Source organism: Gasterosteus aculeatus, chromosome 6 (assembly GCF_964276395.1).
Source record: "Gasterosteus aculeatus chromosome 6, fGasAcu3.hap1.1, whole genome shotgun sequence".
NCBI lineage: Eukaryota > Metazoa > Chordata > Actinopteri > Perciformes > Gasterosteidae > Gasterosteus > Gasterosteus aculeatus.
Window position 1 is genome coordinate 14,933,779 of NC_135693.1, and position 26,503 is coordinate 14,960,281.

The window sequence follows — 26,503 nt, forward strand, 5'->3', positions numbered from 1 at the left end:
AGATGTCATGGTTTGGGGCGTATTCATCGTGGAGTCTGAACCACATTTTGAATCTCAAGTTAACGGTTAACGGCGCTTTCCCCTCTCCCGGCAACGAGAGCGCAGACGGGTCACCATGGTTACACCCGCGTCACGTGAGCAACACAAACCGCTACGCTAGCTAGCGCTGCTCCTCCATCCCGGCAGCTTTCTGCACACATCGCGAGGCCTCACGGCGGCGACGCAAGGGGACGTGGCGGCGATGGCGGCAATTATTCGAGTTTCTGAGAGCGCTTCGACTCGTCGAGGAGGGAAAAACACTTCTACGTCGGCGAAAACGGAGAGTTCTCCCGTGAGCTGAAAGGGGAAAAAACATGGGCGCGGGCGCCTCGTTGTCGCTGTGTGTAAGTTCCGCTAACCGTTTCAGTTTGTCTCGTCCACCGGGGTTAATTTAGCCAACCGATATCATATCGTGTGGGGCAGCTAATTCACTGTTAAGCACTGTTGCGTGTGTGGCGTTGTTAACCACCAAGTTCTCAACCTGACTGCTAGCGAGCTGAATGTGTGTGTGTGTGTGTGTGTGTGTGTGTGTGTGTGTGTGTGTGTTTACATGCGCGCGCTTCATCGGGGAAATATGGCGGTGTTCCCTAACTTGGTTCGCATTGTATTGCTGAATAACGAACGACTACCTGTCCCAACACGGACCCAGTCACGTAGATGTAGTAAGGAGACGACGTGATGCCGTCATGGGTCTGACGTCGCAACGTTCCCTTGTTTCCGTGCAGAGTGACGCGTCCTCGGTGAGAATCCTGAGGTCAAGCACTAAGGTCGGTCCAGAGCCAGTTGGTCCCACCCTGGTCCCGGAGCCCGCACTCTCTGCCACGGGTGTGTTTGGTGTTGCCTTCGAAACACTGCGAGAGCGAGGGCAGATGGTTCGTGGGATACCCCTTGTGCTAAGAGACATGGTGGAGTTCCTGGATACCGACGGTAATCAAAGCACATCCTCACTACTCTAGTTCTGTGACTTTTTTTCCGTCACGTCTCTGTTTCCTTCCTCCCCCTTTTTACATCCCTCCATCTTTTTTATCTTGGTCTCTCGATGCAAAACATGACGTGCACCGACTGATTCTGTTTTTATCTCGATAGGAATGCACCACAGAGGTCTGTTCCGCCTGTGTGGGTCGGTGGTACGTACCAGGAAGCTGAGGCAGAGATGGGACCATGGAGAACGGGTGGACTTGAAGCACGAGGAAGATGTCTCCACCGTGGCCTCGCTCCTCAAACTCTTCCTTCGGGAATTGCCCACCCCCATAGTTCCTGAACCCCAGTGCAAACGGCTGCTGCTGAGCCTCGCAGGTACTAGGAAAGCACGTCTGACGTGGCATGGTTAGGTTCGCAAAAGGATGGGGGGGCTGTTATAATGGTAGTGGAAACACTGCTGTTCAGGGAAGAGTTCATCTACACACACTTGTGTAATATGATTACGTTATATTGTGCATTCATAGATCCCTTATTTAAATGTTTTTAGGAGATGCAGATGAGGCAGAGCTGAACGAGTCTCTGAGAGAAAACCTTTGCCATCTCCCCGGTGACAACCTCATTATTTTGTCTTACCTCATCCACTTCCTGTCCAGAGTGGCCGCTCACAGCCAGTCGAATCAGATGCCCTTGAAAAGTCTGGCAACCATCTTTGGGCCTTGTATATTCCAGTAAGTTGTTGTTTTCCTCTCCAGACCCGTACTGGGATACCAGATTCCTGCTGTCAAATCTGAACCGCCTGGGTGGACGTAACAAAATTAGTTTGGAAGACCATTGCTTGATTCCACGCAGGCTCGTCTCACATTCATTCATTTTCTTCTGCTACATCTTTTTTGCACAGCTCCTCCACTAAGTTAGGGTGGAGTCAGATTTGTCCAGGAAGTTGGCTGATAACACACAGGATGACAGCCCGATATAATCATCGGGATTCTCTCCCTCCTGTTTAAAGAACGCTGCTATCGCTGTAAATCTCTGCGCAGTCACACCTATAACTTGCCTCGCATTGCTTTAGTTATTGCCACAGAGGAAAGCACGTACGCTATTCTATCAACAAGCAGTAGCAGGGGAATAGAGGGAGGTTATCATGGTTTGAATAAAGACGGTTAAAGGACAAATGAAAAATACATTGCGCAAAATAATTTCCCCATAATATTTTTGCGCAATGTAAGGCTTGATTGAATTTTTCATAATACTGCCATCAATGTAAACTGAAAATGGGTTTGTATGACAGACACTGTAGCACATGCTCCTGCCGTGCAGCATGTGTGACAGTTTCTTTGGCCCGCGCACAATAACTGATGGATATTTATCGTCCAAGACTTCTCAGCATGTTGCTGTTATGCGATCCATGTGGCAGGCTTCTCCTGTCCTCTCTCTCTAGTTGACCTGTCCGCAATGTAAACACACATGCTCTCCTCCTTCACTTCCTAGTCTCTGGGTGTCTGCTATGTCAAACTTTTACCTGTCATCTTTACATCGTAGTCCGTGAAAACAAACAGCTGTTTCAAGGTAACCCGTGGGCTCACTTCCGGATTGTGAGTGTTATGTCAAATTCACCAGAAGCAGGTCAAATTTTACCGTTTAGAAGTTGCTGTGGTCAAAGTGAAGCTTTCTGAGCTTTTAGTCTGACCGGTTCATCTCAGTTTACTTTTGCATATGCACCATTCCACTAGATGGAACTGTTTTCCATTATGTTGATACATTATGTCAGGAATATCTTGGAGATCTAGTACATGTGACGTTGTGTTCTCCTCTTTGTGCAGTGTTCCCTCGGGACCCGGGATGCTAGAGGAGCAGTATTTGTGTAACGCCCTGTTGCTGCATCTTCTGAAGCATCAGAATGATCTCTTTCCTGTCCATGCCGAGGACACGGTGGCCTCCTCCATCGCCTCCTCCTCCTCCTCACCTCCTCCCACTCTATCTGCTCTTTCACACTTTGAGGTAAACCTGGTTTGTTCTATTCCCTCTGACAGAAGTGGTTACATCATTAATTCATTTTCATGTTCTGTGTTTTTTTTTGACGACATCTTTCTGATCAACAGTTTTTTCCAACAAACAGAATCATTTTATGCCAATTATTTTATACTTGCATGTACAATGTGCTCTTTGTTATACTCTGTAGGTCCGATCCAGCAGCCGTGTGGAGAACTTGGAGGGAGAGACCACTTCCATCTCAGCGAGCAGTTCTTTCAACCCAACCAAAGGGGTGCAGTGTCCACTCAACAGGTCCGGTCATTACCGTAGCATCTTATACCCTGTAGCTGCACTACAAACAGACGGACATCACTGAGCGGTCATGTGGTATGAATATTCACAAGCCTCTCCCTTATTAATCCCGTTCTGGGGGAACATTTGGACATTTCACTCTGTATTCAGCTGTCAGGTTGATGGGTGTGTCATTGGTAACAAGGCTTCGATGTCACCCACAGTTAAATAAGGCCAACATCTTAGGCTTTTTCAGAGGTTTTCTAATTGCAAATACAAAAAGATAACACCAAAGTTTTGCTGCTTGAAAGAACAGTGAAAGGGACAATGGTGAACTGGTGTCCCAGACAGAATCTGCATACCAGCTGCTTGTGGGCTTTTCTATTTTTAAATTGTGAATTTGAGTTGCCACGAGGTTGCAGCTATCAAACAACATTTATTTATTGTCTATTCTATTCCGCCGGCTGGCAACACGCAGCGCGGCCTTCCTGTGCATTGGCTCAATCATTTCGTCCATGTGACGTCATAATTTGTGTTTGTGTGTTGAGTTGTGCTTCGGAGGAAGTTAACGGAGGTAAAGCCTTTTTCCTCTCGTCATTTCAAGCAAACCTGCGAAGTTCTTCTGTTCACTTTATGATGAAAAACATCTGTCCTTGGTAGAATTTGGGTGTAGTTGTTGTTGTTATTGATGTTATTGCAAAATAAGCTTTAGTCATCACTAATAAATCCATGTGAGCTACTGGCAAAATTGGATATGGGGGTCATACAGATATTCAAAGCAAGGAGCACGGCTGGAGATGCCAGACTGTAATTTAACTACTCACACGTGTCAGTTGAAAGAGAAGATGTAGCTGCAGTGGTTCGACAGGTGGCACGACGTGTGTGTGTGTGTGTGTCTGTGTCCTTTAAAGGGTTGGGGGCCCTCCTAAAGTCTTTGCTTTGCAGAACTGAAACGGAGCAGAGTAGACGAGTTGAAGCTGTGCCGTGTCAGTTTTTTTTGTGGTCTCACCATGTTTTTTTTAGCACTCACAGGACAAAAACAAATAGAAATCATTTTTCATCTAACAGCTTCCCACTCTCATCTGTGTTAGCAGGTTTAATGAGCTGCATCGTCAACTGTCCATCTTTCTAGATCCGTCTGAAAGACTCTTTCCCCAAAAATTCGAAGCACACACTGTTCCACCTTGTTATGTCTCCACCACCTTCACAGTCCGTATTGATTCTATTCTAATTATACCTACGAAGCAGGTGTCTGTTAAATTCTAAGAAAAAGAGCCGAGGATATATTCACCTACTAATATCTCATGTCTACTACATGTGAGCAATGCAATTATTCCTAAATTGATACTTTTTCGGGTCAAGTCTGAATAAGTAGGTCAGAAAGTATACGTTGTGTAATGGAATAATCTGGTAAAACTGTCTGGTCTCAGCCTCTCTGTCCTACTTCAACCATTTAATAGGGCTAGAACTGGGATTGTTGATCTGGGAGTTTATATTGGGGTCTCTGAGCGTGTGTGTGTGTGTGTGTGTTTGTGTGTACCGGTAATTGAAGGGGATGGGTGAGCTCTACGCCTCCGGGTGTCACTTGTGTTTCTGACCGTCCACTCCTCCTCATCTGTGCTTAATGGCCGTCCCTCTTAAGCAACAAGCTGTTCTCCGTTGTCTGTAGATGCGTCCTGCTGTTTTCAGCATATACGTTTTGGCAAACCATGTTCTCTTGTCTCATCTGCTTCAGCATCAGTGACAACAACCCCGGCTCGACTCTCTTCCTCAAGTGAGTGAGAAAAATGCAAGGTGGTCTTGGTTTTCCCGTTGCACTAACCGTTGTCTACCTTGTGTATGTTTACTCGCTGTACACGTCAGCGGTGGGTTTACTCTGACCTCGTCTGATCAGGGCTGCAGGATGTCTGAGGGAAGGGAAGCGCGGTGCAGGCTTTGCAATGTTATGTCCCGGCTGCTGACCCCGCTGACCCGTCTGCTGCAGGTTGCGGCGCTGGGGTCATGCACCGCTTTGAGCAAGTACGTGGCGGTTGCTTTTGGTTCACCTCGGGGCGTATCGGTCGGGCTGTTTTTACTGGGAGCAGCTCGGCAGAGCTTGGCGACGACGTGTCGCATGAGATGAGGCTCTCCAGTTCTCCCTGTGATTCATGCTCGGACATTCCCGACTTAACTAGGTCGGTGCAAGTAAAGATGTGTCGTTGCACTCGACACGTAGTGTATTTGTGCCAACGTGACATGGATCTATCTTCTAGTCTAGTTTTATTCACCTGCCATCTTTTAAATATTTGATCAATATTCTACTGGTTCGGTTGGAATGTTTATTCTTTCTTTAATGTGCTTTTTATAGTCGTCAAAGACACTTTGCATCAAACAGAACTATCATACGAACAGTATACACCACATTATATATGACGTATACAAACCAGTAGAAGCAGACATGGACATGAAAGGTTCTGTGATGTCCTCTTGTTATTAAAGGGTTATATCTGATCTATAAAGCATTAGCCATTACTATACTGTGTATATTACACTCTGCCTCATTAGAGTGTGGTTTCACATTTTCCTATGTGTGCACTCCTCTGTCTATCTCACTCTCTCCCTTCCCGTGTCCCTCCACAGTCCTGACACACCGGCGCAGGGTTGTGAATCCAGCTCTGACGTCAGCGCTGACATTCAGAAGCTGACTCCAGACCAGGAGGCCTCGAAGGAGAGAAGTGTCAGTTCGGAAGGGGGGGAGGTGCTCTCCCGCTACACCGACCCGGGGCCGGACACACACTCGCCTCCTCCGCTTGTCTCTCCTTTTGCTGAAATCAGGTGACGTTTACAGCTGGAATCACATGAGAAGACTCCAATTTACAATTCGATAGATTTAAATGACTGTTTATTTATCAACAGGAGGTCACCATTCACCCCCGCATCAATGGAGACGGAGGAGGAGGTGGAATCCGAGGGCAGAAGGACACTGTCTTCACCCGTTAAAGACAACTGCTCAACGGTGTGCATCGTTGATTTGCTCTTCTTTGTTTATTTTAATTTGCGCGGTAGAGATGTTGTTGATTAAACAAGAAAAACCATACAGCCACTTTCTGCCACTGCACATGCTGCAAAATACATTCTGAGGAGCATGCAGTGATATGAAGCGGAGCACGATCATGCTTTCAATGTTTGAAGAGGAAAATCTTTCAGCTCAGCATGAGTAGAACTAAATTGTTCTTCAGTCTTCCACAGATAGCAGACACAAATCAACAATTTCAGACGGCCGGCAAGCGGATGAATCACCGACTCAGCACGCGGAGAGGTGTGAGGAACGTTTCTGTTTGCCTCCCGTCTCGGCTTTGTGATGGTTTTATAACGGCAACCACTTGTTCATGAAAATATGTCAAAAAAAATCTTTCAAAAACACTTTCCGGTCAAAGAGAAAAACAACGATGTAGTCATTTTGGAGCACTTTTAATGCATCGTGATCAACTTGATCTTCGGTTCGGCTCATCTCGCAGCCCAGTTAGATGAAAAGTAGGTTAACGGAGCGCCGCTCTGCCCACAGTCGTGTTTTTGATGGAAGATTACAGTCCGGCTGACATATACTCGCCGCAGGGCCTCGCATGGAGCCCGTCATCTAGCTGGATGAGTAAGCACGAGCGCGGCGCCACGATGAGTTTTTGTTGGTTCTGCCTCTCCGGAGCCACAGGGCCGGTCCTCTAAATTATACCTCATTAGTGTCAAACATGAATAAGTCATGACCTTTATGACTGTAGGGCCTCGGAGGCTGGGCCAGGGTCCCGTCTCCGAACATATTTGCTGCAGTATTGATACGGACGGAGCACAATGTTTACTGAAGTCACATGGGTTGTTGACCACGGGGAGAAACGCCGCTCTTATTTCAGAGAAATGTTATTGTATTTGCCCGTGTTGTTGACCGTTTTTTGTTTTTCAGCACACTGTGCAGCAACACAGGAGCCCGAATCACAGTATCTAAGAAGGTAATCACAGCCCTCCACGTAAATCTGTTTAAGTCTCAAATTGATATGAATGCTTGGTTAAATTTACAGCACAGGTAGTGGAAAAGGACGGATGTTAAACTGTTGTGTAGCTAGTTTTTTATTGACGCATTATTACCGGATTAACCCATATTATAACTGGAATGTATTCAATACACTCTGGGTGCCCTTTTTTAGTTTTGAGGCATCACACGGCTGTGTGATAATAACAGTAAATGTAATTGCTATTCAACTCAAGCCAATGATTTACTAGCGAAATTAGTCCATTTAAAAAATCTATTGTACTGGACTGTTACCGTTGGAGAAGCTCTTTCCACCTGCTGAAAAAGTTGCTAAAAGGATGTGTCGGTATGTGTCATCGTAAACGTGTACGTGGGGGATTCAGCGCGTGGGCCCCGCAGGTGTGTGTCAGTAAGTGGGCTTCAGGAGGGAGACTTCATCGTATGCCGTGTGTGTCTCCTCAGGGGAGAGGAGGAGACGGAGGAGGGTGTAAGGGTTCTTCCTACCGACGCGGTGAATGCAGAGGCAGCCGTGATGTAAGTTCTCCTTCCCCACCGTCTTTCCAATGCACAAATGCACACATTCTTTAAGTTGAGGGTATCTATGGCAACAGGACAGTTGATGCCTCCAGAGTTGTGTTTATGCGTGCGTATTGCTCTGTGGGTGTGTTGCTCCGACATAACGGCCTCGCTTCTTCCCCTCCCTCCCTCCCTTCCACCCCCTTCGCGTGACGCACAAAGCGGTTTATTTTTTTATTTTTATGAATGAAACAGCGGTGGAGGGAGGAAAAGGAGGAGCAGAGCCCCTCTCTGCTGCTGCTGCTGCTGCTGCTGCTGTTAACCCTGATGATGATGATGATGATGCTGCTGAGAATGATGTCACAGCACCTAAACGGACAAAATAAAAAGGAGAGCTGCTCTAATTCCAACGTTTCAGCCCTCTGAATATTTTTCAGGCTGAATTTCTCATCAGAATCTTATCGCATCCACAGCCAACATCACACTGATGCGGAGGCACCCGGTAACGGCACTCCCTGCGGCTCCATCAACTGGGCTCTTTAGCTCGGTCTGACAACGTTGCCATGGAAACGCCTCGTCATTCAGGGTGCCTCTCTCCTCCCTTGCGCGCACGCCCACACCACACGCACCGACATGAACGGTATTCCCGCCGCCTCCCCTCTGCTCCCTCCTTCTCCCGTGCATTTTGAATAATCCATGTGGAGGATGCTCAGCAGCATAAGTGCCGGGAACACCGCTCAGATTTTAAGGCTCGTTCTTTGGGGAAGCCACAGCCGAGGACGGTCCGTTTCCCTGACAATGTGCCCCACGGCACGTGTGCCGAATGCGACGGAGATCCGCTTTTGTCACTGACCGTGAGCCTCGGATGATCAAGGATTTTTGCTTTTGCGAGAAGTTTGTGCGTTGCACTTCAGCCACCCGGGAAACCTGCCTGCTCACAGAGCCACACTGACTGTGTTCTGACTCATTTCTTTCTCGGGAGGAAAAGGCAACCACTCATCTCACCTCGTCGTGCCACTCTGTCCAACCACGCTTCTGTGCCACAGTATAAATGTTCATAGGCGAGAGAAGAATGGTTTTACAGGGCTTCTCGAGATACCTGCGCGGCATGTGAAGAATCCCACCGGACAAACGGCGGCGTCTTTCGGACTTCTCCTGTCGCTGCCCACCGGCATCCTTGAAGCCATGTTCTGCTTCTGTTTCCAGAGCCCCTCCCTCAAGCTACAAGCCCTGGAGAATGACTTGGGACCACCGGCCTCACCGGTAGACCCCCAGGTTCGGGATAACCAACCTGCCCGGCAGGAGCCTCTTTTTAGTGAGGGGCAGGACCTTTATTTGACCCGGAGGCTGCTTCTCCACTCGCCGTCGTCACCGGCTGAGGATCCGGCCGACTCATCACAGTCTGGTAAGACGATGACCACAAAGTCCTGATCACTGAACTTCGTTAAATGTCCATTGTGGCTTGTAAAAGCCCATTTCCTATTGATTAAACTGATCTCCTTGTGTCATAAAAATATGTAAACACATTATGTGGCCAAAGCATGTCATGGTACAGTCATTTTCAGCTTGCAGGTGTCATCGGGAATCAAACCCGCAAGAACGGCACTGCGCACTCTATCGGTGCCCTTATTTATAGAATCTACTTCATCCTCGGTTTTCATTCAGAGCTTCTTCCAGGCTGATAAATTCCATTGGCGGATGTTAAATACAGGCCAATAAGTCTCGACCGCAAGCTCATCATTCATCTTCATCAGAGCAGGGTGTGTCCTTTTGTTGATGAAGCGAGTAAGGTACCATGCTCTCACTGTGGCACGACTGCACAACCACCTATGACACGATGAATTTGTACATATATGCAGCAGTATCTCATATTTATTATAGTGTAAGTATCTTTTATACTTTTGTTTTTCCATGTTTCTGTTCCAGCTGAATGTTGAAAGTAGTTTCTCTTTTTTTTTTTAGTTTGAATAGTCCTTTTTTCTTTCTCCTCCTTTCTCTATCCTATACCCCCTTTCCTCCCCTGTGACAACTCTGATTGACTCAAATGAGAAGTAGTAAAAAGGATTCAGGACTCCAGTTGATATTGTGTCTCTTCTGTCTGTTACAGTACACATGGCATCCCCTCCGTCATCGGAGTCCAGTTCTCCCCCGTCCATTGCAATGCTTTCTGGAGGGATGTCAGGAAAGGACACCCTGCCGAGCCCACCGGGACCTAAAACCAGCCCACTCCTTTCTTGTTTTACGACGAGCGACTGCCCCATTCCGTCGCCTCGCTGCCCCAACCTTTCTCACAGCCTGCGCTACAACCTGGACCCCGACACAGCCCCTTCTCCACCCTGCTCACAGCACATACGCATGTAAGAACTGTTTTCTCAACGACTTTCCTCAGGGATGTTGACTCACAGATGGGGTTGAATGATATTCTTTCTTATTTGGCTCTCTTAGAAGTGGTTTGAAAAAGATCGTACTGTAACTGTGCCAATGCTGTAAACAACTGGAGGATTTCTGGCCGCCATGTTAGTTTAATGCACGCTAGCAGCCCTCCTTGCGTCACGGAACTGTTTGTGTTCCTGTGTTCAGGGCTCGCAGCAGTGACCATACAGAGTCAGACGTGTCCATCTTGGTGCTCAAGAGACACATTTACACCGTGAAGAAGCGGATTGGCCGTTTTGAGGATCGTTTTGAACAGGAGAAGCACTACAAGGTGAGGGACGAAGGGATGCTTGGCCCGGCTGGATTCTCCTGTGACGATTGGGTAGAAAGTTATTGCTGCAGAGTTCGAAGCTCTGTGTTTTTTCCATAAATAACGAACTCTCAGAGTTCTCTTGTCCTGTTTTATTGTGTAGGTGTGTGTGTGTTTTGGTTTGTGTCTCTCTGGGTGGAAAAGAGTAAGTTCTAAAATGAAGCTGTGGATGCGTCCACAAGGAACACTAGAGTGAATTACTCCCTCTTCTGGTACATAAAAGAATTACAGTTATTTAAACCATGCATCCTGGTTCAACTGATTAATGGCTGCTAAAGGAAAAAAAAGCTGTAAAAATCTGATTTCACCCAGGGCAGGGGACAGAGTAAGTAAGGTACTTGAGTCTTTTGCTCATGTGACTTTGTTGCTTTTTGTAAGGCGGCACATAACGACAAGACGGCACATCCAGAGGTTGCTGGACTGATGAAGGAGCTCGTCAAGAGTCGCAAGCAACTCAAAGGTAGTTTTCAAAACCATGAACGCACTTCAATGGTGGAAGAAAAAAATACTGATTAACAAGTGAAAGTACTAAAGTCAGCTAATAGATGAATGGATGTCATGGTAGTATAATGTCTGTGCTCTATAAAAGAATGAATTGTATAGTATGCCATAATGTATTTTAATAGATGATATAGAGACGATGTCTCTCAAAGACAGTGATTTTATAGTACGTCATTCAATTCTCGTAACAGTGTTTCATACATTTTTGGTAAATTGACATCAAAATGTCTTTTTCAGAGTTGAAGCAGAGACAATCGGAAGGGAGACGGGAGGGAGACTTTATCCCGTCACCTGAAACATGCAGTACCAGCACGGACCAGAGAGAGGCAGCACTTACTGGGAGTGAGCTGCAGCATCTCCACAACAGCAAGCCAGATGTGGAGGAAACCGTCAACATGATAACCAACCGGCTGCAGGAGAGACGGCGAGAGCTGGGCCTTGCAGACGCTGTTCAGGTTGACTTTCACCGCGCACACAAATATTGTAAGATACATTTCTCTGAATTTTGTTGCACTAAAACATTATCCATGTGCCTGTGTGTGCAGGAGGTGTCCCATTTCCAGCTGACAATGGAGAAGGCCAGTCTGCAGAAATGTCTGCTCTACTTTGAGAACCTGCACGGACAACCGGTAAGACGAGTCGTAGCCGAAAACAGTTGGCATCTCGATTTGTTCGTTTACTACCATCAATAACAGAGTGGTTTTCTGTCTGCAGAGCACCAGGCAGGAGCGGACTCTGATGAAACCTTTCTACGACCGGTACCGTCTTGTCAAGCAGCAGCTGCTCTCCTCTAATGCGACGGCGGTCATCACGACCATTGTGAGTAAACCTCTGTGCGTCCAACCGTGGATCGAACTCACTCTGTCGCTCTCCAGCGGCAAGATAGGAGAGCTGCACAGGACGGACGAGCGTTGCCAACCTGTGTGTGTGTTTGGGTCACACAGGAGGAGGAGGAGGGCTCCGATGAAGAGCATCCTAAACTGCAAAGCCCCAGGCTGCATCCACTCCAACCCAAGTCTTCCAGGTGTGAGTCGCTGCTCCTGCCTTCCCTAGAAATGTCTGAAACACCTCTGGTGTCCCCACTGGAGGAGGTGAAGGATTTACAGCCACAGATTATCACCATGGCAACACTACACGAAGCTTCCAGGTACTGTGCGTGTGCGATGGTGTTGTTGCATGATCAGCTCTGATGAGATTTACTATTTTATTTTTTTCCTTCCGATAGATTTCTTTTTAAGCTTTTTGTTGTTAGAGCTGTGGCTAAATTATTAGATTTTTTTTTTTACAGACCAGAATTGCTGGATCACCTCAGGGCAGCACGATCAGAGAAACGGCGGCTTCGCCTGGCGCTCCGACGCTTTGAGGACCACTTCTACATGCAGACCGGCAGGTAAAGACACACACACAGCAGATCCAAACTACTTGGCATTTGAATTTTTTTTTATTTAGTCTTTAAATAAACTTGGAACATTTGGTTTCCAACAATGCCTTGTGAAAAAAAAAAAAACATCCTCAAAAGAAATTCCATCGTGAGAGTACGACGGCGTAACGCAGGGAACAAAGCACAGAGAGCTCAGGAAAGAGATAAGACGTTTGCTCTGAACTGTACTACTTGTTAGTCCCCCAAACTAAACGGTACATTACGTTTTTAATTACAATACACACTGTTCAAAGCTATCGGAGTAAGGCAACATAGGGACTATCAACCGGTAACGGAAGCTGCCGCAGGTTGTTTTCTAACTACTGAAGTTCTGCCTTCTCTTTGCATCTTTTTCTTTTTTCTCTATTCATGGTTAACAGGGCTTGTCAGAAGGAGGACCGCGGGCCGATGGCTGAGGAGTACTGCCAGTATAAGAACCTCAAAGCGAAGCGCCGGCTCCTCGAGGCCCTGCTCAGTAAACAACAGGACTCAACCAAGACTAGTTGAGTTAACTCACAGTGGGATTTATTTAACAGGACTTGATTGGTTGTTTCGTGCCATGCTCATGATGTTTATGCACTTTACATGAATAACGCTGATGGAAAGTAAATGAAATGCAGTTTTTGTCCCAAATACATGTCATTTATGACAGTGTATTTTCTGAAGCACTTATATATGTCAAGGATGCTGAGCTTGTTAATTACATATTAGTAATTCACAATTACTATACGCATGTTATGGCACTCTTGTTACTTGCCTTTTCTTTTGGACAGCTCTGTCCATAGTTAATGTGGAAACTGTTATCTTTGCAAAAATAGGTGTCAGCTTGAATGCAATCGATGAGACAATCATGTTGTGTTTGTGCATGTTAGTTGTGTAGTCCTACATTGTGCTGTGATATGCATTAAGAATTTGATCAATTAAAATGTTGCCATTCCGGTGCAACATCTACATGTCCTCAAATTGGCGTTTCTCCCCCCATTTTGCCTGTGTGAAGTTAAATCCCCCTCGAATGCAGTTGTTGACAATGCTTATGACATTGTGCACTTCTGGTTTATATAGTTTTCTATATAGAGAAATAATATATATATGAATGTATCAATAAAAATAAATATTTTTTCACATTTAAACAGTTTATGGTTCTACTTTCTTTCTTTCCTTCCACAGACTACGATAAAATAACGACTATTACAGAAAAGGTTGCTGTGGTTGAGGTACAAACAGCTTTCACACGCATGCTGCCGCATCATGCTTTTTTTTTTTTTTTTTAAAGGTTAATTAGTTCACACGTGGTCAAATACTTAGTGAATACACATTTTTAGAGGCTGTTGCATTAGTACTGTTACGATTCTACAGAGGTGTCGTGTCTGGTTTTTAATACCTTTGGTACAACAAAAGATGACCAAGGATGCTGCAGCTCTAGAACACTGTAGTACCGGTCCACTAGGAGGAGAAAAGCTCTGAAAACATTTCGGAAACGACAGCTAAAGTAACTCGGAAACCACTAAATGCTCGTCTGCAAAGAAACTGCAGACACTCAATCATCAGCATATCAATAATAACACAGCAAAGGTCATTAATAAAAGATAGGACAAGAGTTTAAAGAGAAACAGGAAATTGAACAGAAGCAGCCCATGTTTGTTAATAAAGTTAAAGGGTTTAGTCGGTGCCGAGGGGAAGGGTCTGTGTTCTTGGTGGTCCCTCACGTGGGAAATCTTTAGGTATTTCTTTTTTCTTTTCTCTTCTTTTACATTGAGGGGAACCCTTTTTAGATGCGGAGACGAAGCAGCAGGTGTCCGAGCGTGTCCTCTCTTCTTTGGGAATGGATGTCTCTTCAGAGGACACATCTGGGAGCCTTTCAAATCTGCTGCTTCATGCATGTTTCGGTCTGCTTCATGAGTACATGTGGACTTACTGTGTGTGTGTGTGTCTGTGTTTAGAGGTCGGTCAATGCTACTCCACCCGCCCCCCCCTCGTCCTAAAATGCACCTTTCCTTAGCGTCCCACGCTGATGTTGCAGGTCTTGCAGCTGGGGTCCTTCTTGGCGTTCACCGTGGACATGCTCATCAGCTGGTGCCCGCTGATCTCGGCCACCGTGCCCGACGCCAAGTCCACGGGCTCCGTGTAGATCACCTCCAGGATGACGTCCTGGGCGTGGTGGAACACCAGGCCGCCGTCGCCCGCCTCCCCCTGCTTGCAGGTGAGGAAGCGGTTGTCGGCGATGTCCAGCGCGGGCAGCCTCTGCTTACAGAAGTCGTCTCCCGCGGAGCCTTTCGGCGCCAGGACCAGAATGACAAAGTGGTAGGCCGTGTACATGCAGTAGAAGTCTCCGAAGTAAAGGTTGGTGTCGGTGTTGAAGAGCGTCTCGGCCTTGACCTCGAAGCGGTGGCGGCCGTACGGGGAGTCTTGCGGAGGCTTGCCTGTGTTGAACTCGGTGTTGCAGCTGAAGAAAAGGCCCTCCAGCTTGCCACTGATGGGCGACCCGTGGCTGCCGCTGTTGTCTTTCACCGACTGCAGCATCCGGTTGTCCTGCGCCTCCCTGGAGTTTGGGGAGTAACGAAGTTGGCAGTGAACAAGTATAGCACGCAATCAGCAAAAAGATGTTTCCGCCCCCCACCCCTTGGCCAATGAAAGCAATTTTTGAGATGCCAGAAGGCCGAGGCATCCCCTCTTTAAAGATATCATTTAGTGTATTAGAAACGACCTCGAAATGTAGGTTGTGACAATAAACAAGAGTGCACTGAATGGAAAATATATTATTTTAGAACTATGATTACATTTACTTAGTCCTGCTTTTCAAAAAGAGGAAAACATTTTCTGGAAACCAATTCATACATTCAACATTGCAAGCGATGACTGGAAAAGAAATACGCAGCTGCCACAGAATCGCTGAGTCAATCTGGAGCTCCAAAGCTCCAATTATGAACTGTAATTACACTGCTACCACTCCAGAGGTTGTCATTATACCCTCAACCGATGCTTTGTTGTGAGCATGATGGAATTAGTCCGAGGCCTCATCAACTGAACGTCAGTACCGCTTTCCCCCACGCGATGGTGCAGTTCAACCGAAGCGCGGGAATTAAAGTACAACAGATGCGACTGGGCAAAAGGAAGGAAGTCTTTCCAGATGACGTCATGTTGTAAAGCTCCAGCCGGATTGCTCACAAGCTGTGGCTTTGGTACAGACACAATGTGCTTCGTCAGGCCAAGAGAAAAGGCCTCGCTGTTACAGGAGCAAGTAGGTTGCAAAATATGCCGTGATGCAGTATGCCGTTTTTAAAGAATGTCACCGTATTTTATGTCAAGGAAATATCCCCAAAAATGTCACAGTATAAAAATAGCATCGTATTTTATTAAGTCGTTTTTTTAGTAGCTCCTCTTACACGACTGGATCAAAGGAATTAGTCGATGCTTTGTACTTGGCAACAAGTATGTAGCTCAAAACCAAAATACATTAACCCGAAATGACATCGTCATCATGTTGTTATAGAAGCTGCAGTGGGATATGAAAATGTTGTTTAGAGTCTGCGGATGGATGCGGTGTACTGCAGCTTTCTCACTATCAATTATTTACTATTGCGACGTCCTCGGAGGCCCAGGAGCCGCGTCGCATCTATCCGTCACAGAATTCCTTTACAGCACTATATTAACAATGAATGCAGCACAACCTTGGCTAAAAGGTCACATTTATGTCATAAAGCACCAGTTGTAACGTGAGTAAGGTCACCAGATGCCAACGAGGGGAAAAGACAAGAGTTATTGGTCTGAAATAACTGCTTTTTTTTTTTTTAAATGAAAAGGTGAATATAATTTAATTAGAAATGTGTGTGCAAGAAAGCTATTCAGAATGAGAATTTTTAAATGTTTTTTTACATTACATTACATTACATTACATGTCATTTAGCTGACGCTTTTATCCAAAGCGACGTACAATAAGTGCATTCAACCATAGGGTACAAACTCAGGAGAACAAGAAACAAGAAAGTGCAATTTCCTCAAATAAGCGAATTTACAATTTGCTATAGATGAGTGACGTCACAAGTACAATTTAAGTGCTGCAATTTGTTAGTCTTTAGTCGAGGTAGAGTCTGAAGAGGTGTGTCTTTAGTTTGCGGCGGAAGATGTGAAGGCTCTCTGCGGTCCTGATGTCTTCAGAGAGCGCGTTCCACCATTTCGGCGCAAGGACAGCGAAGAGTCGAGACCTAGTCGAGTGTTTTGCTCTCAGTGAGGGAGGGACGAGTAGTTTTGCAGATGCAGAGCGGAGAGTGCGGGTTGGGATGTAGGGTTTGACCATGTCCTGGATGTAAGCTGGACCCGATCCATTCACAGCATGGTACGTGAGCACCAGTGTTTTGAACTGGATGCGGGCGGCCACCGGTAGCCAGTGAAGAGAGCGGAGGAGTGGAGTAGTGTGGGAGAATTTCGGAAGGTTGAAGACCAGTCGAGCTGCTGCATTCTGAATGAGCTGCAGAGGTCGAATGGCGGTGGCAGGGAGACCTGCCAGGAGGGAGTTGCAGTAGTCCAGGCGGGAGATGACAAGAGCCTGAATCAGTACCTGCGCTGCCTTCTGAGTGAGAAGGGGACGTATTCTCCTGATGTTGTAGAGCGTGTATCTACAGGATCGCGTTGTCGCAGTGATGTTGGGAGTCAGGGAGAGTTGGTTGTCGAGTGTGACGCCGAGGTTCTTAGCAGTCGAAGTGGGCGTTAGCACAGAGTTTCCAAAAAGGAGCGGAGGAAATCAGTAAAGCCATGTAGTCACACATCTAAACTGATATCTTGACAAAAACTGTAGAAATCACAGTGTACTTGTCGCATATGCATACCTGGCGTGGTCAAAGTACTCTTTATTCTGGTTCCGGTAGAAGACGGAGAAGCGCAGCATCCGGCCCGCTATGACCTCGGCCTTTTGCATCAGCTGGTTTAGATGCACTGTGGAATAATCTGGTAAACAGACACAACACACAACGCAGTGAAAATTACTTTGCTTTCATCCGGAAGATCATAAACCAGGGTACAAATGTCATTAGTAGAAATGTAATCGTCTGATTCTAATCACGAGGAGGGACTACGAGTCGTGGAATATGAACTGTACATGTGTGCGCAGTGACCCTGACGGCCCTTCCTCCCATTTAGCTTCCACCAACCACAGGGTGGATTTACCCACCAGACAAACAAACAGGGAAGATCTTTCATTCAAAAGTTAAAGGACCACGAACAAAAATGAAAAGACTACGAAGAAGAATATAAATGTCAAGCAAATTTGATTCATACAGCCTATTTTTTTAAGTCAAGGCTGGTGCTGCTGCCTGTGAGACGGCGCTGAATAAACGCTGTGTGCACTGAGAGACCAAGACGGACGAGGCAGCAGCATCTCCAGCCTGCTTGAGATGTAGAGGACCAACAGCATCATGATGCACCCTCCCTTTTACTGCACCTTAATCTCACACACACACACACACACACACACTTTCCCTGATTGTACTCCTTCCTCCCATCTCTACTGGTGCTCCTCACCCTCCCCCATTCTAAGCCACTAGCCAGCGACGTTGAACTTGGCGACCTCTGCATCAGAACATACGCAGCACAGCTCCCCTCCTTCCTTTAATCCTTATTCCACCCCACCCTCCCCTTCTGCAGCTCTGCATCCGTCATATTGTGCTCTACCCTAATTACCCCCAGTAACGTGACTCAAATAAAAAAGGAGTAATGTCCTCAGAATGCACCATGGTGCCGAAAGCTGCGTTCTATTCACCGGCAGTGCAGAACTCGATGATCTCGCTCCACTGGGAGATGGCGTAGTCGCCGTCCGTCTGTTTGGACGCCGTCTGGACGGCCACGGTGTACTCTGTGCGGGGGCTCAGGAACCAGTGACCTCGGACCGTCATGGGCAGCGGCACTGCCTTGGCTACCAGCTTGGTAGGAACATCCTGGAGGGAGGGAGGGAGGGAGGTGAAAGAGGACAGGACGTCGGTCAGGAAGAGATACCCCAGTGAGGCGTTGGTAATGTAAACATGTAAACATGAAGACGCGCGTTACACTAGTGTCCGGTGGCTTCCCGTTAAGTTTCTGTACGTGCACCATTCAACCCCCCTCCCCGGCCTCAGCGGGCCTCAGCAGCTCATTGATTGGAGCAGGAGCCTCTGCCTAGCAACAGACTCAATCTGTTCAGCCGCCAACACTTTGGTTGCTGCGCACCGGAATCCAAATAGTACGATAAGGTCACTCGGCTGGGAAGAAGAGAAACGCCCAGCAACACGACACCCAGTGAATGACTGCAGGGGGAAAAGTGAGGACCCTAGTTCAATAAATCAGATCACCTGACTGTCCATTTGAAAGACTGCTTCGAGTCGTGTCAGTGATCGCATTCGTTTTGCCTCAAGCACCACAACAAAGTTTATCTTGAGGTAAAATACGGATATTTCAGCCTGAGTTCTATTGTTTTAGGTGTAACGGGTCGAGCGTCATCGTGCCGCCAGATGCTCGGATCATCGCCATCACCAACACGATGTCGTAGCCATGAAGGGAGTAGAAATGACATAAGCGCTGATTGTAGGTCAGCGTGCATTTCTTATGGATGTATATTACCTATGAACCTATAAACAGTTGGATCGTAGTGCATTATTGAGCACACATTATATATATTATACACACAGAAATATGTGCACACTATTGTTTTTAACACAAATATGTATATATGCGAAGAGAAATAGGTATTCATGCCCAGAATGCTTTACAGTTTATTAAGTTTGTGTATACTGCCGTTTGGTAGCACAACACATTTTATTCTTGACACTTTTCGTCTGTACTTATGAAACGCCGCCAACAACAACAACAACGACGACAAGCCTCTTGTTGATCTCTCATGTGTGCACTACTTTAAACGGTACCTTGTGTTTGAACTTGTTGGAGTTTTTGTTCTCCTTCTTGTTCAGGTCAATGAAGTAGTGCGTGATGCGCTCCTTGCCGCGCGGCTCCATGTCCCAGCAGATCCTGAAGGAGTCACAGGTGATGTTGCTGATCTTGATGTTCTGAGGAACAGGGAGCTCCTCCATCTCAGAGATACTACCTGTATAGTAATAAAAGAAAGAAAAGACAACAATGAGCTATGTTGTTGTATGTCTAATGGAACTATAATTATATATATATATATATATATGAGAAATAAAACTATTGTTCATATTGTCCTAAATATTCACCTAAATATTAAAATGGATTCAATTTTAGTTTTGAATCTTGACTCAAGTGTTGTGAGACACATCTCAACGATAGTAAATGGCGGCCACATTAAATCAGATGAATAATAATGAATGTAATCTTGTATCGTGGCCCAGCTTCATACAGCCTTCAGAAGTATATTTGGTTTCCCTTTATCTAAATCCATAACCTGCAGTTTCTCAGTAATTATTTCACAGACAGCACAAACTGTAGTATAGCGTGTACGTACACACACACACACACACACACTCGACCATATATGTTGCCATGGAAACACATCAGCCTGCCATGGAATTACATCATCCACACAAAGCACACACACATCTGCTTTCCAGAACATACGTGGCATTAAATATTTCAAATGCTGTCCGCTATCCCCTAATCTCTAAGAAGAGATGTAGATTCAGCACTACGATATTAAAAAAAAAACTCAGCTACCACACTGTGGGCAATGCACAAGCATGCAGCGAGCCATTTAAAATCCTCACTTCATCTTTGTCTCATAGTCTATTGCGATGTCATTTTCCAATTAAATAAGTTGGTAAATCTTACATTCCTATGAGCTTGTAACACAACAGGAAGCCAACGTGCACGCGGAGGCCACTGAACCCGTTGAATGAGCGCTTTGTAGAATGAGGACGCGCACTGAGACTTGGCCACGCCCACTCGTAGTTGTGCCAGCAGCGGGGCGACGCTTGGCACGGCGACAACGGCTTTTCTGTGCGTTCTCTGGGGTACAACCGCCAGTGTGAGTAGAACACGGGAATGTGGGAGTAATGCACAACGCGACTGGACTCTTGCGTCGAGGGAACAATGGCAGCGGAGCGCGGGACAGACACGCGCGCACGTCCATCCTCGGGCCTCGCGCTGCCGCGTTTGGCTCTCGTACCCGATGCGGATATTCCCAAATGACTCTGCTTTGATTCGTGAGAACATCTCGTCCCGCCGCTGGTGCACATGTAAAGCCCATCTCGTTATACCTAAACCCCACTGAGCAGATAAGTTGGGCTCCAGCTGAGCTGCAGCGAGTCAGCGAGGACCAGACAGCGACGTCCCTCCGGGGACTTTCTGTGGCTCACCGCGAGGAAGACAAACAAACAAACCAGGTTTGCTGTAGATCTCCGATGCATGTAGGAAAAGGGAATATTGCAATTTATTTAGCAATTTCCCTTAAAAAAAATTAGAATTAAAAATTAAAACATATGAGTATTTTACCATGCAAGTAAATTTCCAATGTGGACAATAAATAATTATAATAACATCTGACAGCTATTTCGTGCCTATTGATTAATCACAAGAATTTTGTATATAGATCATAAAACATGTCACTCATGCTATCCCAAAGTCTTACTATCAGTATACAATAATGAATAAACACTGAACAAAAACAAACGATGTACCAATTTAACTTTTTCAAGTCCTGGCTAATGAAGAATATTAATACGATACCAGAGTTTAATTAATACATACAAAAAAAAAAAAAACCACAATGCTTGGTATAAACATTGTTTTCTGAATTTTTTTTAAACGAAATGTAACAAATGAATACATAGATTCGTTTAAATGATGTATACCAACAGAATTACATTAAAAAGATCAGCCCAAAAGGTCAGCGATACCTAATCCAGGTATTTGAGTCCTTATCAGCACAATATTCCCTATTGCTTCATCCATAGCAAACGTACAAGATGAAAAACCTGCTCACTCAGCTGTGAATCGAAACCTCCTCGTCCTTAACATTTGTAATGTCAACAACCCTGATGTTTCCCTTACAAACTGAAAGCAGACCCCATGCAGGCCTTTTCCCTGCCTGCCTGCCTGTTGTGGCTGCTGATTTAGCGCCTGTTCTCTCTAATGCTCTCCTAATTAACCTGCGAATGGGGAGACTGCACCGACCCGCTGGAGCTTTGCAATATGCAGTCCGGTATTGCTCACATGATACTCTTCAAGGCCGCGCTGTCGGGATAGGAGTGATCATGTGATCAAGGAAAGCTCGGGTGTTTGCTGGGAGCAGAAAGAAACAAAGGAAAAGCTCACGAGAAGGGACAGAAACCCGCGTCCACCACTCTCCACTGGCAAGTAGTAGAACACATCCACTACTACCAAGAGAGCCAACATGCTAAACACGAACATCCATGGAAGTACATGAAAGTTGTCAGCTCCAAATGTGAATCAGAATATACACAATGCGTACCGGAAAGCCTTTCCTGCAGGTATATATACCCCCCCCCCCCTCACCCACACCGCACTAAGCTGCACTCTGAATCCTCTGGAGGACACCAGATGAAAGATGGAAGAGGGAAAACCAGGCAGGATGAAGGTCAGGCGGTGAGAGAGAGTCAAACCCTTTCCAATCTCACACGGGAGGCCTAAACCCTCAGCCTGACTTAGATGTACGAGCTAGTACTGTTCATGGGCTCCGGCCACCTACACTGTAGCTGCTATACATTTTGTATTCATTGCACTTGTACGCTACCGGCTGAGCAGGAGGCGGAGAGTCGCGTCATCACCATCACGCAAAATGAGAGACCTTCCTTACTTCACGTGCTGCGCACACGCGTGGGAGATGACACAGGAATCAGGTACACAACCCAACCAACATGCAGGACAGAGCAGAATCTGGCCCGTAGCAGGAAGAGTACCGTTCCAGAAGATGGAAAAAGCCTGAATCTGCTAAATCCTATCAGATGTCTCATTGGGCATTGGCCTCTGCCTGCAGTCAAATATCACAGTGCGCAAAAGCAAAGATGCAGAAGGGTCGATAAAAATCTGGTTAACATGCGCACACGCAACCCAACTAATGGCTCTGTGGTTGGATTTGTTCCAGTCACACTTTGCTTGATAGTGTGAATTACTTACTCGTAACTGGGGAAAGTGATTCGATATTCTCCTGCATAATGTAGGTATACTGTCCTTCAGTGGTGGTTGGGGACAGAAAGTGTCCACCGTGATACGATATGCTTCCCAACACGAAGGGCCTCGCTCCTTAATTTCAAAAGTTCTGGTCAAAGGTCAATGTTGACAAATAATTTAACCAAAATTGTTGGCTGAAGGAGTAGGCCCTCAGTTTTTAAGTTGCCGTGTTGGTCTAAAAAATGCACAAACTAGACTGAGGCGCGGCGTAAACAGCAAACGTACACTTACTGTGGTTCACCTTTAACACATCAACAAGCCCCCGTGCAGCAAAGAAACCTGGTAAAAGGGACTTCAACAACACAATCTCACAAATCAATTAAATACAGAAGACTTTCATGGAGGACAGATCCGGTTTTTGTAGACCTTTACCAAGCCATAATTTCTCATTTGCAATTTAAATACGGTAAAAAGCTCAAAAAGAACTTGCACAGAGGCATCTTATATAACATCAGTAAGTGAGGCACAAAATACAAAGGGAAAATTAGCATGAATCTTTGAAGCAGATTTTGAGGGCCTGACTGCTCGGCATTCATTCTCTAACAGCAGAGTCAGTAACTGAATAAATTAAGAGGCCGATAAGTGGCTGCATAATATGTACCTGTAACTCTTGCCAGCACAGTCATGGCACACAACTGCTCACACTGAACATTGGCCAAACCAAAAGGCCAATTTACTCCCATAATCCTGCACGCCATAAGGCCAACCTGCTGCTGCATCACGTCGCAACGTTTGGTTGAATTATTTCAGTCTGCACCAACATTGTCTCCCAGAGAGCCACTTTGCTGTGGCCAGTAACAAAAGTCTCCCACTGCCTAATAATAAAAAGTCTCCTAGGGGGAGATAAAAAAGTAAGTGTTCTGGCACCGCATTGGAGGAAACAATGCCATTGACGAGTAACTGACGGGGGCTCAACACCAAGGGAGCTTTCCTCAACTTGACACAGGTTAAGGTACACGTAGGAGAGGGTGGTTTCCCTTCCTCTGGCCGTGCAGACACGATGCTTACGTTACGAGAATGGCAGCCATCCATCATGACAAGTTTATGCCCAAAGGCCCTGCAAGACAAGCAGTGCGTACTTCAAAGTACACAACACTTTGAAGTACGCATCAACTGTGGACATAAAATCAAAATGGTCGCTGGAGTCCACCGTGCGGAGGTTGGTGGCAGATTTACTACAACGCCATGGAGGCACTTGATGCGTGTCATCAGACCTCCGCCCCATCACCCCCCTGCAAAAGAGACTGGTGTAAAACATGCACTACCTCGCACTCAGCCCATCGCTGCACTGAGCCATTAAAGGCCGAGGCATCCCCTCTGACACACAAAGACAACTTGTATCCCACCACGTCTTTTGTCCATTGAAAGGATGAAACGGTCCTCAGTGTGTGTGAGAGAGAGAGAGGGCTCGGTCCTACAGGCAGCCGGCCCACTGGAGCGGCACGCATTTCCATTTGCTCAGTCAGCATGTAGGCAGAATCCTCTCGTGCTGATAATTAAATATTAATGGAGATAGGAGATAAATTTAGAAAGATATGAAGAACTGAAATGAACGCCGGCCTTGGGGGAAAACATTCATAAGACCGTATTCCAAGAAGGCTAAAAGTTGCTACGCAGTCATCATGGGGTGTGGCAGGTGGAAACTCGACCGTACAGCTGGAGGTCATTTTAAGAGAGGAACTGCTACGTCAAAATAACACCACGAAGCATTCATAGCAGAAAACAACATTACACATTCTAGAAACTACTATACAACAATCATCATGTGTCCCGCATAATGAGGACAGAAGCATGTGGGTGTCTAAAGGACACAGGAATACTATTTACACAACAATCCACTTATAGGAAAGGGGATGTTGTGCTTTTAAAACCATGAAAAACTGCTGCCACGACATTCTTTCAAGACGTCCCGTCCGGTACGTCGCATTATGAAAATTACAGCTTTAGAATCAGGCCAACGAAGCACCAAGAGGAAATAAACACGTCTCCGGTTTGTATGCGAGCAGCAGATCTGACCCATGAGAAACTAGGGATGGTGGTACAATGACTGCACTGTGTTCAGATGGTGGGGGAGTCTTCAGGAGACTCAATGAAGCAACACCATTGACCACACCAGTGCACACCAACTGGCCAATCCAAATCCAGATCCAATCCATTGGATTTAGCTGGAAAAAAACAAAACAATTAAACCCAGTTCAGCTGGAAAACGGTGCTAATTGTATTGCTGGATGTGACTTAATCTACAATTTGAATTAAAAGGGGATGTCTGTAATCAGGCATCAGGTGTGTAATCAGTTGTGTGTAATTGCACTGAGGGGTGTGCAGGGACGTGCCGCCGTGCACGCACGTGGGTGCAGCCATGTTTGAGCCTCTCGTTCTCTCCCGATGATGACTTGCTTTTCTGCTCACCACCATTAAATTCACAGCATGGCGCAACCTGCTCCTGTATAAACTGCTCATTATTAAAAAAAATAGTTGAAATATTCTCTCACATCTCATATGCAAAATACAATTGATCTCAACTACTTATTTATCCCGGAAACTTTTGAATTCAATGAGACAATCCAGCATGGATGCAGCTGGATGACTCGAATTATAAATCCAAACGAATAACGGTGACTTTCATACAAGTTCAGGATGGTTTATAAATACACAAGATAAAAAATCCGTGTTAAAGACAAGCGGTAGAGAATCCGATGCACTGTGTGCAGACACACTTAATTGGGAACTGTGATAAAGACCAGCAGCGTTTAAGGCGGGGTGGCTGACTGTCTGTCCATGTCTTTGGAGCTGAAATAAAGACATCACTTAACATTGTACCATCGCCTGTCCGTGTTGAGTTTGCACTATTTGTTTGATTGAACAAACCCATATTGCCCAGTTACACTCAGTTATTCTACACACGCATGGCCACCATCCATCCATCCATCCATCAGGCTGCTTCTTACACACAAGCCGGGTACAGCACGCCTCTAAAACCAAAGACAGAACAGACAGTCTGCAATGCTCTGACATGAACAATGTGCACCAACACCCAAGTGAAAAGCAGGCAAACGTCTCCTCACCATCGCGCTCGCATAACTGTAAGGCGTCCAAGCTCAGGTCCTTGATCATCCCCTCGCAGGGACTCAGCGGACTGGTGATGTTGTGCGCCAAGCCTGGTACCTCCATCTCTGCAGAAGAGCCTGCTGGGTGATGCTACCGGGGGGGAAAAGGAGGGAAGGCGGGGTGGGGGGAGGAATTTTGCCGTCAAATGTCGTCCACGGGACCTGCACAGCGGGAGGCGTCTATCCACGGCGTGTCAAGGCGGGAGAAAAAAAAGAAAGCAAGAAGCGCGCTACTCCCCTCTCCTCCCTTCTCCTCTCCTCCTCTCCCGACTCTCCCGGGGAGGTGCCGCTAGTGGCGCGTCAGCGGATCGTCACCGGCGCGGACAGCACAAACCGCCGGTTCCACTCCTGCAACGTGACGCGTGGCAGCTTCTGCAGAGAACACGTTCGCGCGTATATGCGCGCTTATCTGATTTCGTCCGCCCCGCGTATGAGCCACAAGTGTGCGCGCGCGCGCGATTGTTTTGCGTGTGCGCCCCGCGTGACGCGCCGCCGCGGGACAGCTGAACGCGAACGCTTCCGCGGATTAGTGCAGCGACTTTGCGCGAGTTGAATGGCTTCTTCTGTAAGCAGATTAGACCCCCGCGCGGTCCCCCCTCTCCGGTTTTATGTCCACATCTCAACCGTGCGCGCTCTCCGGTGCGTTTTCTAATTCCCCCTCGACGTCATCGCTGCAGTGGTCGCTCACGTGCCCTTATTTGGTGAGGTGGCCTCTGTGGCAGGAGCGCAGGTGCAAATGGTCCAGACAATAATGAGCTAGGGGACTCGATGAATGCTTTACCTCTTCATCTCATAGCCCCCCCTCCTCCTCCTCCTCCTCCTCTCCCTCCCCCTGCATCATGACACATAATATAATGCAAAAGCCT

General features: G+C 46.6%; 2 protein-coding genes across 5 annotated transcripts; one reads left to right on the forward strand and one right to left on the reverse strand.

Moving 5' to 3' along the window:
- Positions 1-73: 73 nt before the first annotated feature.
- Positions 74-13,534, forward strand: LOC120820488 (protein FAM13A). 2 transcript variants are annotated; one of them, XM_040178314.2, is made up of 21 exons: positions 74-383; positions 765-966; positions 1,126-1,335; positions 1,508-1,688; positions 2,781-2,958; positions 3,140-3,243; positions 5,842-6,036; positions 6,118-6,217; positions 6,441-6,520; positions 7,157-7,202; positions 7,685-7,756; positions 8,945-9,143; positions 9,846-10,095; positions 10,319-10,442; positions 10,860-10,941; positions 11,220-11,437; positions 11,528-11,611; positions 11,697-11,801; positions 11,927-12,129; positions 12,271-12,372; positions 12,783-13,534. In XM_040178314.2, the coding sequence occupies exons 1-21, from the start codon at positions 354-356 to the stop codon at positions 12,907-12,909; spliced, it is 2,892 nt and encodes a 963-aa protein (XP_040034248.2). In that variant the 5' UTR covers positions 74-353; the 3' UTR covers positions 12,910-13,534. The 2 variants fall into 2 exon arrangements, with proteins under 2 accessions (XP_040034248.2, XP_040034249.2); XM_040178315.2 differs by having other exon boundaries at positions 195-383; positions 1,614-1,688.
- Positions 12,405-26,503, reverse strand: LOC120820489 (phytanoyl-CoA hydroxylase-interacting protein-like). Of its 3 annotated transcripts, none has more exons than XM_040178316.2 (5): positions 25,596-26,503; positions 19,290-19,468; positions 18,155-18,329; positions 17,226-17,343; positions 12,405-14,941 (listed from the first exon to the last, which is right to left on the reverse strand). In XM_040178316.2, the coding sequence occupies exons 1-5, from the start codon at positions 25,699-25,701 to the stop codon at positions 14,398-14,400; spliced, it is 1,122 nt and encodes a 373-aa protein (XP_040034250.2). In that variant the 5' UTR covers positions 25,702-26,503; the 3' UTR covers positions 12,405-14,397. The 3 variants fall into 3 exon arrangements, with proteins under 3 accessions (XP_040034250.2, XP_077960881.1, XP_077960882.1); XM_078104755.1 differs by lacking the exon at positions 25,596-26,503 and adding an exon at positions 21,237-21,325; XM_078104756.1 differs by lacking the exon at positions 25,596-26,503 and adding an exon at positions 20,170-20,189.